Source organism: Prenolepis imparis, unplaced genomic scaffold (assembly GCF_030444845.1).
Source record: "Prenolepis imparis isolate NDT839.2.m4 unplaced genomic scaffold, iyPreImpa1.0 SCAF_14, whole genome shotgun sequence".
Classification (NCBI taxonomy): domain Eukaryota; kingdom Metazoa; phylum Arthropoda; class Insecta; order Hymenoptera; family Formicidae; genus Prenolepis; species Prenolepis imparis.
The window spans coordinates 4,373,656-4,385,695 of record NW_028141172.1 but is presented as its reverse complement, the minus strand read 5'-3'; the positions used below and the strand labels follow the sequence as shown (position 1 = coordinate 4,385,695).

The 12,040-nt window shown below is 33.7% G+C and overlaps 2 protein-coding genes across 2 annotated transcripts in view; one reads left to right on the top strand and one right to left on the bottom strand.

Moving 5' to 3' along the window:
- Positions 1-12,040, top strand: part of Rpn2 (Regulatory particle non-ATPase 2) — a 53,276-nt gene that overhangs the window by 28,961 nt on the left and 12,275 nt on the right. The gene's annotated exons all lie outside the window — the stretch shown is intronic.
- 5-ht2b (5-hydroxytryptamine receptor 2B) overlaps positions 3,269-12,040 on the bottom strand; it is a 60,734-nt gene continuing 51,962 nt past the window's right edge. Inside the window, exons 6-7 of the mRNA XM_083054743.1 lie at positions 6,401-7,023; positions 3,269-5,318 (exon numbers count right to left, since the gene is read on the bottom strand). Coding sequence (XP_082910869.1) covers positions 4,816-5,318; positions 6,401-7,023 — 1,126 coding nt within the window. The 3' untranslated portion in view covers positions 3,269-4,815. The remainder of the gene's footprint in view (positions 5,319-6,400; positions 7,024-12,040) is intronic.

Sequence of the window (12,040 nt, the reverse complement as noted above, 5' to 3'; positions counted from 1 at the left end):
TAAAAATTCTCTATATTGAAATTATTTGACAATATTGTTAAATCAGCAATTTGATTTAACAATAAAAATATTTAACACCAAATACATCTTGACACGCTCGAAATTTCTTGATATCTACATTAAAAATTCTTCGTAATAAAATTATTCAATGATATTGTTAAATCATCGATTTGATCAACAATATAAAATAATTAACACCAAATAATATATCTTGTCGCGTTTGAAAACTTTCTTGATATCCATGTTAAAAAATTCTTTTAGCGAAATTATTTGACGAGGTTGTTTAATCAGCAATTTGATTTAACAATAAAAATATTTAACACCAAATACATCTTGACACGCTCGAAATTTCTTGATATCTACATTAAAAATTCTTCGTAATCAAATTATTCAATGATATTGTTAAATCATCGATTTGATCAACAATATAAAATAATTAACACCAAATAATATATCTTGTCGCGTTTGAAAACTTTCTTGATATCCATGTTAAAAAATTCTTTTAGCGAAATTATTTGACGAGGTTGTTTAATCAGCAATTTGATTTAACGATAAAAATATTTAACACCAAATACATCTTGACACGCTCGAAATTTCTTGATATCTACATTAAAAATTCTTCGTAATAAAATTATTCAATGATATTGTTAAATCATCGATTTGATCAACAATATAAAATAAGTAACACCAAATAATATATCTTGTCGCGTTTGAAAACTTTCTTGATATCCATGTTAAACAATTCTTTTAGCGAAATTATTTGACGAGGTTGTTTAATCAGCAATTTGATTTAACAATAAAAATATTTAACACCAAATACATCTTGACACGCTCGAAATTTCTTGATATCTACATTAAAAATTCTTCGTAATAAAATTATTCAATGATATTGTTAAATCATCGATTTGATCAACAATATAAAATAATTAACACCAAATAATATATCTTGTCGCGTTTGAAAACTTTCTTGATATCCATGTTAAAAAATTCTTTTAGCGAAATTATTTGACGAGGTTGTTTAATCAGCAATTTGATTTAACAATAAAAATATTTAACACCAAATACATCTTGACACGCTCGAAATTTCTTGATATCTACATTAAAAATTCTTCATAATAAAATTATTCAATGATATTGTTAAATCATCGATTTGATCAACAATATAAAATAATTAACACCAAATAATATATCTTGTCGCGTTTGAAAACTTTCTTGATATCCATGTTAAAAAATTCTTTTAGCGAAATTATTTGACGAGATTGTTTAATCAGCAATTTGATTTAACGATAAAAATATTTAACACCAAATACATCTTGACACGCTCGAAATTTCTTGATATCTACATTAAAAATTCTTCGTAATAAAATTATTCAATGATATTGTTAAATCATCGATTTGATCAACAATATAAAATAATTAACACCAAATAATATATCTTGTCGCTCCTGAAAATTTTCTTGATATCCATGTTGAAAAATTCTTTTAGCGAAATTATTTGACGAGGTTGTTTAATCAGCAATTTGATTTAACAATAAAAATATTTAACACCAAATATATCTTGACACGATCGAAATTTCTTGATATCTACATTAAAAATTCTTTGCAATAAAATTATTTAATGATATTGTTAAATCATCGATTTGATCAACAATATAAAATATTTAACACCAAATAATATATCTTGTCGCTCTTGAAAACTTCCTTAATATCCATGTTAAAAAATTCTTTTGTATATAGCGAAATTATTCGACGAGGTTGTTAAATCAGCAATTTGATTTAACAATAAAAATATTTAACACCAAATACATCTTGACACGCTCGAAATTTCTTGATATCTACATTAAAAATTCTTCGTAATAAAATTATTCAATGATATTGTTAAATCATCGATTTGATCAACAATATAAAATAATTAACACCAAATAATATATCTTGTCGCGTTTGAAAACTTTCTTGATATCCATGTTAAAAAATTCTTTTAGCGAAATTATTTGACGAGGTTGTTTAATCAGCAATTTGATTTAACAATAAAAATATTTAACACCAAATACATCTTGACACGCTCGAAATTTCTTGATATCTACATTAAAAATTCTTCATAATAAAATTATTCAATGATATTGTTAAATCATCGATTTGATCAACAATATAAAATAATTAACACCAAATAATATATCTTGTCGCGTTTGAAAACTTTCTTGATATCCATGTTAAAAAATTCTTTTAGCGAAATTATTTGACGAGATTGTTTAATCAGCAATTTGATTTAACGATAAAAATATTTAACACCAAATACATCTTGACACGCTCGAAATTTCTTGATATCTACATTAAAAATTCTTCGTAATAAAATTATTCAATGATATTGTTAAATCATCGATTTGATCAACAATATAAAATAATTAACACCAAATAATATATCTTGTCGCTCCTGAAAATTTTCTTGATATCCATGTTGAAAAATTCTTTTAGCGAAATTATTTGACGAGGTTGTTTAATCAGCAATTTGATTTAACAATAAAAATATTTAACACCAAATATATCTTGACACGATCGAAATTTCTTGATATCTACATTAAAAATTCTTTGCAATAAAATTATTTAATGATATTGTTAAATCATCGATTTGATCAACAATATAAAATATTTAACACCAAATAATATATCTTGTCGCTCTTGAAAACTTCCTTAATATCCATGTTAAAAAATTCTTTTGTATATAGCGAAATTATTCGACGAGGTTGTTAAATCAGCAATTTGATTCAAAAAGCAATCATTGAAATCGCGGCGTCATGTCGCCTGTCGGTTAACTCTTTTCCGGGGACAATTGACGGTGAAATGCAGCCCGCGCGTTTAAACGGGTTCCACGTCGGGGTCAACGTTAGGACAGGTAGTGAACACAACGTATGCAAAACTAAATAATTAGCGCGACGACGGTGAACGGTCGGTCGATCGGACGATTAACGCGGCGGCGACGTACACAATTGATTTTCTGATTGGGCGTCCTGTCGGGCGAAGGGAAGAGAGAAGGGGGGTCCATCCGTCGTATTAGTGTGTGATCTATATCCGCATTCACTGTTTACCATCACCTATGTCGGGGTTCGATACCGAAACCGACGGCGAACCGTGTTTCGCGCCTGCGCAAATTCGACAGCGCGATCGTGTTTTTATTTTGGCGAACAAAGGTTATATAGGTTTCCCTCAGGACCTCCCTTTCCTTTCTCCCTTGCCCGCGAAAAAACGCGAATATTCGCGGATATCGCGTCGTATGATTGCCAATGCTTTATTTAGGATTGTATCCGGATATATCGGGTTGCGGTAAAATTACGCGTGTGCACAATTATCTGCAGTCGCGATGAGAAAATTCCGTATAGAGAAATATATAATAAAATTGTCTCTCTGAAATATATATATATTTTCGTTCTAGAATTTTTTTGTCGCTCTTAATAAAATAGGAGATGTGCTGAAAAGTGATCGGACAGTAGTCACGTTTCCGTCGAGATGATATTGAAGGGTAGTAAGAAGAAGCTTGTCGTATCTCTTTAATTATTGCGCGGCGAGCTTACACAACATGCCAGGAACAACGAAAGGATTTAGGGGTTTTTCTCCTTTTTTTGGGGGGGATATTTTTCTTCATCTTCGTATACATCGATAAATACTATAATATCAATATATTATAACGATTTGTTCACTTTTTGTCTTCGAATTCTTCTTATTTTTCACCGGAAATATTCCTTCATCTCTTGACACATTATTTGCACATGAGCACCATTTTTTTCATTTGTGATAACAGCTTATATATTTTTTTACACGCGCACACATACACACACACATACATATGCATTCTACGCTTTTAATTGTCATAATTAAATGCACGCTGTTTCGTTTTTTATATACAAACTCCTTGATTTTCCGTGCGGGATTTAATTAGGGGAACTCAAATGAGAATTTAATTAGTCGGCGATAGTTTATCGAGTGATTTTGCGGTTACACGAAGCGTGTTTGGAGGTACTAGGTTACAGTTTCCTTATTAGGCTACTAGAGTCAGATTGTTCGCTCGCGTTTCGAGTTTTCGCGCGATTAGGCTATCAGATATTCAGATTGCTTTAAATGCACATAAAACGTTCGAAAAATATTGTAGAGTAAGTTTATAAAGAAACTCTAATAAATTCGATTACTCGCGAGAAGAGTCCAGCAAAGAGAATCGAGATTTCATCGAAATCAAGCATCGTTTAAAAATCGTTATCGAACACACGAAAGAAAAATAGGAGCTATTATTAAATATGAAATTATGTGCGTGCAATAAAAATATTTTTTTATATTTATTTTATAATTCGTACTATCAAAAATATAAATTAATATATAAAAAGAACAAAAAACAAATTTTGTCGCAATATAAGATATGCTTTAGGATACGAATTATTTTTAAATACGTAACTATTAAAATAGGCATCATTATATTACACATTATTGCATATTGATATGTAATCGATATGAGATAGGAGCCGCTGGAAAGATTTAAAAAAATATTCTTAGCTCGTCGAAAATTATTATCGAATACGAAACGTTAACAGGAGTCGCTAACAGGAAGATTCGCGATAGAGACCTTTGAATTCCTCAACAATATCGGCGACAGTGTGTCCGATGTGGTTCGAGAACAAGTCAATCGCGCGAGTAAAATCATCACCTGTCCGGAATATTCACCGGGCGTTCATCTTCGTCTCGCTTTCGAACGATTTCCGCATCGATCTCATCGAGTTCCGGTTCCTTTTATACCCTGCTGACGGCGATCCCCGGTCTCCCGGGGCCCAGGGCCTACCTGGCCGGTCGCCACGCCTGATTGCGATACCTGCACAGCAGGACCTTCTTGAAGGCCTGGCGGAAGACCTTGTTGAAGATGGTGTAGAAGATCGGATTGACCATGGAGCTGGCGTAGCCGAGCCAGGTGACCAGGTCGAAGATCTTGTGGTCGATCCGGCGCTCGCAATCGGGACAGACGGCAGGCACCAGGTTTAGGACGAAGAAGGGCGCCCACAGGATCACGAAGGTGAAGAATACCACTCCTAACACCTTGGTCGCCTTCTGCTCCAGTCGGATGATCCTGCCGTGGCGGGAACTGTTGCGCGACACGACGCTGCTGTTGCGCGAATGATGGCTACGCACCTGGCCGCCCGTGTACCTCAGCAGATTCGGCGACGACGGATTGCTCTGCTTCAGGGTTAGGCTCGTCCCCGTCGCCCCATTATGCGCTCGCATCGTAGCCGCGCGTCGCAGCGGCGTCGGCCTTAGGGTGGTGGTTAGTAGAGTCTTGGTGCTGCCTGCAAAAATTCGAAAGGATATGATAAGTCTGTGGGGAAGGGAAGAATAGAACTGGAGAGTGTTGAAAAGGTTGAAATTTAAGGATTTTTAGGCGAATGTCGTGAAGATTTTAGGGATTTAAGGTGCTAGGTTTTGAAAATTTGAGGGTTAATATTGGAAACTTGTAAATTCAAAGACGAAGGGTCTATAAATTTTAGAATTTTATACGAGAAAGCATATGTTTGTTATTCTTGGATTTAAATTGAATAATTCAAGACTTGCTAAGTTTCTAAGAAATTTAATTTGAGATTTAAATAATTAAAACATTTTGAATTTTTTTAACCCATCAAATTTTTAATTAATTTCAAATTTTGAAAGAAAGAGAGAGATTCTTAAAAATTCTTTAAATATTTAATCACAAATTTGTCAAGAAAATTTAATAAGAATATTTAATCTAATAACAAAACTTAATAGCAACATAATATAATAAATAAATAAAAGCATTCTGTTTAAAAATATAATGCTTGTTAGTTGAACAAATAATTTACGAATTTTAATTTTTTAACATTAGACACGAGGGTTTAGAGAATTCAATTTAACAAGCTTTAAGGAATTCAATTGTATAAGACGAAAAATCTCTCAAAGGTTCCCCGTTATCTCCGTTACAAATCTTCAAGATCCGCGTATTCGCCAATTTCTCGCGTCTTAAATCTTCCGCGATCAGTTGTGCGAAAATCCTGGAGCGATCGTCGAAAGGCAACGATCGGGAAGCTTTCCGCGAATGACCATGAATCAACGTTCTCCTCGAACGGATCTCTCCATTTTCTCCAGGTCATAAAAAGAGGGTGATCGAAACGAGAGATCGGAGGGCAACCTTCCCGTTTGCCCCCTCCCTCCTCCTCTCGACCTAACCATCCTCTCGAGAACTCGCCCATCCACTTTCCCATCTCTCTCCTTCTTTCTCGTTTCCGCAATTTTTAGCGGAACGTTAGCGGCACGCGATGGCTAGGAGTGGAGTTTCCCGGAGGCAATTATCGAGGAGGCTAATCGAAAGCTCGCGCTGTTGTTTATTACGTCATCGTCATCACTTATCGGCACGTACCCAGGCTGGAGCCTCGCCTTTCGCCTCGCCACGTCACCACGGAATTCGCGACGGTCAGTTGCTCGTAATTCTTGACACCCTCCGTAGAGACTCGGGCGCTGTTGTTTCTACCTAGCAGACCCATCTGCAAGTTCTTACTGTTGATAGGCCTCGCCGGGACGGTATCGCCCAGTAGACCCATTTCCGGACCCTTGTTGGGCCTGATCGCACTGTCACTGATCAGACCTCCCACTTCCAGGCTCTTATTCCCGATAGGCTTCATCGTGTCGCTGGAGACGATGACGATCTCGCTCGAGGGTGGCGGCTTCTTGGACGATTCCCCGAAATAGGGACACGTGCAGGGCGGCGGTAGGATTATAGGTCCGTCCGGCGTTTTGTCGTGGCACTTTTTGCGCGTCGTCGAGTCGTCCTCGTTCTTGCGACAGGACGACTGCTCGTGGAAGCTGAAGGACCTCTTTCTGGGGGTCTTTGGCGAGTCCAGGGTCTGGATCGTTCTCTGTAGGTGGGCCTCGTTGTAGGTCGATGCTCGTCTCCGTTGCTTCCAAGGACTCGTGAAGGACTCCTCCTGAGCCGACAGGCTCGTTCTCGAACAGGACATGCTGCTCTCGGTACTTTCCGCGCTCCTAGAAACAAATAACAAATTATTTTTTTCTTTTAATACATTAATATAGCGATCATTATAAAGTTTGGATATAATATTATTATAGGAAATATATTATTAAAATATTAGTATCAAGATTATTAATAAATGTATAAATATGCTAAATTGATTATAATAATGTCATATTTGTATATTAATGTCAATGTTTTTAATTATTATTTATAACGTTAAATAATGCGATAATAATAATTATTTGTTGGAGGGTAAATAAAATAACATCGATTACAGGGATAATAAACAGTGTAAGTTTACAATAACAGATACGGTTATCTTGGAGATAATAATATATTACAATTAATATATAATAATATATACAATGTACACAATATTCCATAAAATGTATGAAAAATGGTTAACTTTATATTCGTTATAATAGATTTCTTGGAATTAAATATCGATGTTCGTGTGAGATTAATTTAGTTAAATTTTTCTTTTTTTCGAAAAGTTATTCATCTGCAATCTGTTATTATTTTACACTTGATAGAGAATCTTTCTATTGTTCGCTACGAGATTGGCAAATTGACGAGAAAAATATTTGGAAAGTTGTTTTGTGTGACAAAACTTTTTGTTATCGATTGTAATCGATATCGAAATAATTTATACGCGCAGTGCGATAAAAAGAAAGGATGAATTGAGAGATTAATGCTCGAATCCTGTCATTTATATATATATATATATATATATATATATATATATATAAATGATAAAATATATATATCTCTTTTTTTTCCCGCAATTGAATAATTTCTCTCTCTCTCTCTACCGATTATAAATCAAACCAAATAGAAAAAGAGGGAAATATCTGAAAAGCTTCGCGCGCGACAAAAGGCTTTTTCTTATCAATCGCAATCGAGTCGAAAATAATCCCTCTACGTACTACGTAAATTGAAACAACCCGAACGTTTCAACGAGAGAGAGAGAGATTAATTCTATGAGCCCTTTATTACTTGCCATGGGATAATCCTCTTATTGCTCGAACTTATCGTTTGAAAGCCCATTGAAAGAGCGAAAGAGAGAGAGAGAGGGGGGCAGAAAATATTTGGATATTTTTCTCTTGCGAGAACCGAGACTTCAAAGGGAATCTACAAATATCCGCCGTTACAAAACATAGTTGAATCTATACTTGTATTGTTCGATACGAATGCGAGTTCCTTTATCATTCGATACAGCGTGCAATTTTCAGAGAGAGAGAAAGAGAGCGAGAGCGAGGCGGGGAAAAAAAGGATGGAAAATGGAAAAGAGGAGAAAAAAAGAAGGGAAACGCGATTGCGTCCCATTTTTCAACAGGGTGAGTAATTGATCGCGAGATTGGATGAGTTAGTTGTGCGCGAGCGCGGGGAAAAAAAAATCGCTGCCGTGTCGCACCGAATTATAGACACGTTCTTGCGAGAGATCCGCGACACTTTTGACGGCCGCGAGATTCGAGAGCTGCGTCACCGACCTGTTATCGGTCTTATCCGACTTCGCATTCATACGCGCAATATCCGCTATTTTCTCACCTCGGATTCTCACACGATTCGCGAATAAGATTTGAATCGCGATACGAACGATGGTGTATGTTTATACGGTTTAGGCAATAAAAATTGAAAATGATAACAGGAATAATTTAAAGAAAATTGCGAGAAAAATTCGGAGTTTCATAGAACAAAAATTACGATGTAAAAAAATTAATAGTATTAATAATATTATTAATAAAATTAATAATATTAATTAATAAAATTAATAATATTAATTAATATAATTTAAAAAAATTATTAATATATATTATAATATATATAATATATATATATTTAAAAAATTAATACTAATAATAATAATAGTAATAAGATAAAAATGTGGAGATTTTATAGAGAGATGAACGATGAAGAGGAATTATATATATATAAAGCGTAATGCAATAGAAACACAGTTTTAAGTTAAAAAAAGATTTAATATATAAAATTTCGTACTTAAATAAATAAATTATTAATATATAAAATTTCGAATTTTTCGGAGAAAATCAAGTTTATAGAGTTAGAGTTTCTCGGAGATTTGTACGATTGTCCTTTAAAAATTGGAATTATTGAGAGTAGTTTTGCACCTCTATTCTTTCGACTCTTCGTAGTTGTTATCGATTGCCGAAGATTGACAATTTTATCAGCGTTTCGGAGATGCACGTCAACGAGGTTTTTCGGGGGGATAATTGAGGATGCTTTTTTTTCGGAAGACGAAGAGAAACGGCCCCGATTGTCCTCGGAGTGGATTACGGCCGCTGTCTTGACGGCAAATTGAGAAAAATATTGGCTGAGACAAACCGAGTAGAATCGAAAGGGAAGGGAGAGAATTCTGGTCTGATCGCGAATAGGAGACAGATGCATCTCGCCAAGTGCATTTGAAACAGGGAATTTGATTCGATTTATTTCTGCTGTCACGAAACTATATCAAATATATCATCATCAAAGAATCTTTATCAAATCATTTAGGAAGAAACATTTTTATTTTTATTTTTAATTTATTTAAAATTTTTATTTTTAATTTTATTTTTATTTTAATTTAATTTTTATTTTAAATTCTTATATATTTTTATTTTAATTTAATTTTTATTTTAAATTCTTATATATTTTGATTTTACAATAAATCCTTATTAAAATTTATATTTATTTTAATTGATTTATTATAAATTAGATTAAATTTACTTTCTATTATCTGAACTATTTATTTATCTTTATTAAATTGTATCAAATCATATCAAATCATAAAGAATCTTTAAATCATTGGAAAGAAAAACACAGTTTTATTAAATTCTTACATTTTTTATTTTACAATAAATCCTCATTAAAATGTATAGTTATTTTTTAAATTAATTTATTAATTCAGATAAAAATTATATATTTTCTATTATATTAAAATTTACTTTCTATTATCTGAATTATTATTTATCTTTCTTCAAATTATGTATGCGATTTTAATTTAATTTTAATAGAAAATTTTAGAATTTTATTACAAAGTAGATATTAAAAATTAGAAACGTATAACAAAAAATATACTCAAGATTTTAATTTATCACGATTGTTTTGCTAAGGTAACATTAATTCCGAATCTATTGGAATAAAGCTCGCGAGGAAGAGAGGAAGAGACTATAAATTTAATATAATCTTTATAATATAATACAATTGTAACAGAGTACGAGAAATAGAGAGGGGGGGGGATGGGTGGGAGATAAACGTTCTGAGAGGTTACACTTTTCGTTTATTTGATTGGAGAAATCGACAGGAAGCGACTTGACGCCGCAAAAGGCGAAGTGCGGGCAGTAGAGAGGTAATCTTCGTTTGATGCGTTCAGAGGCGCACGATTCTAAGTGCATTCCTTTATTAAGGGTTCACCTATGGAGGGATGGACGGGCAAGAGCAGTTTACTAAGTACACACGACCACGACTGAGCGAGCGAAACTCGCCCTTTCCCCCTTCTATCCCTCTTTCTACCCCACCCTTTCGCTCGCCCTTTTCTCCTTTACCGAGGGGGGTTGGTTCTGGTTTTGCACTTTGAATGTCGGCAGCTAAGTGCAATCCACTTTGGGTCCACCGTGTATAAATGGGTTTTCTCGTCGTCGTCGTCGTCTCGCGGTGACCTTTCTAACGCATCCGCTTTTTGTGTTTTCGTTAGCGAGGAGAGAATTTTCGGATGATTCAATCGTCGCTGAGGGTTTTTTGAAAAATTACGCGAGATGGCACGTAATTTTTACTCCCCTTCGTATATAGATATATCGTGAAAAAAATCATTTTCTTTTTTTTAAATTTAAATTTAATTTAATTTTCAAATTAGAATAATTAGAGAATAATTAAAAAAATAAAGTTTGTGTTGCGCCTAATTTCTGCGCTTGGCTCTTTTTTTTATTACCTCGTTTCCTATATCTAAATTTATTTATTTATATCTCAGAGTCTTTTCGTTTTTATTTATTGAAACAATTTTAGTTTCATTCGTCATTTTGTAGAATAATTCGATAACGTCAGAGTGTATTTGTAAAAAAGTCGGAATTTCTTCGTGAAACTCATTTATCGCAAAATTAAATTTTTTTTCAATTTATCGCGAAAATAATTAAATTATTATTAAGCCTTTTACACAGCAGATTCTTGAATATAAGGCTTGAATTTGTCACTTAGGGTTCACACACACAAAGAGGTCCTTCTCGCTCTTTTTTTCGTTACTATAGTATGCATTCTCTCGAAGATTTCGATTTTACTCGGATCGCGCCAAATTTATTTTTGAGAGACGTTTTCCTCCTCTCTCGAACAGTATCTTGATCGCATGCGACACGCATTTCCGCTTGTCGCAAAATTTTTCCAGCCGCGTGCGTTTTTCTCGGATCTTACGAGCATCTCCCGAGGATTTTCGCCGCCTGTATTCTTTAAATAAAATTCTTGGATTTTGCTACTCCCCAGAGAGATATTCTCTAGGATTTTTACGGAAAATATTTTTATGAAATTCCGAGATGTGTGTGTATTCCGGAATTATTATTCTCGAATTTTATTTTCTTACCAGCTATCCGTTTCCGAAGATTCGGATGTTTGAATCCTTTTGTCAACGAACGGATACCCAAAGCGACTTTACATGTTAAAAATATGTCGGAATATTTTCTCCATTTCTGAAATAAAATGAGCTGGTTTGTGCATTTAGAAACCTAAGAAAAATATAACGGGAAAGAATGTTCGATGCAGCAGCTGCTATAAAAAAAATTGTTCGAAAATACAATTGGTATCTGAGTATTTATACATTGATGGAAAAGTGTAAAATTATTTTGACAGAACTTTAGCGAAATTTCTAGCTATCATTTATGTTCTTCTTTGAATGCAGCTCTATCATTGTATTAAATTAAAGATTAAAGATTCTGAATTCTCTCTTTTCTTTTCTGAGTGGAAAAGAAAATTCTGGCTTCGTGGAAGAGTGTCTAACAAATTTTTACAATATATTTATATAACTAACTTGTTTTTTTTTAATTTTAC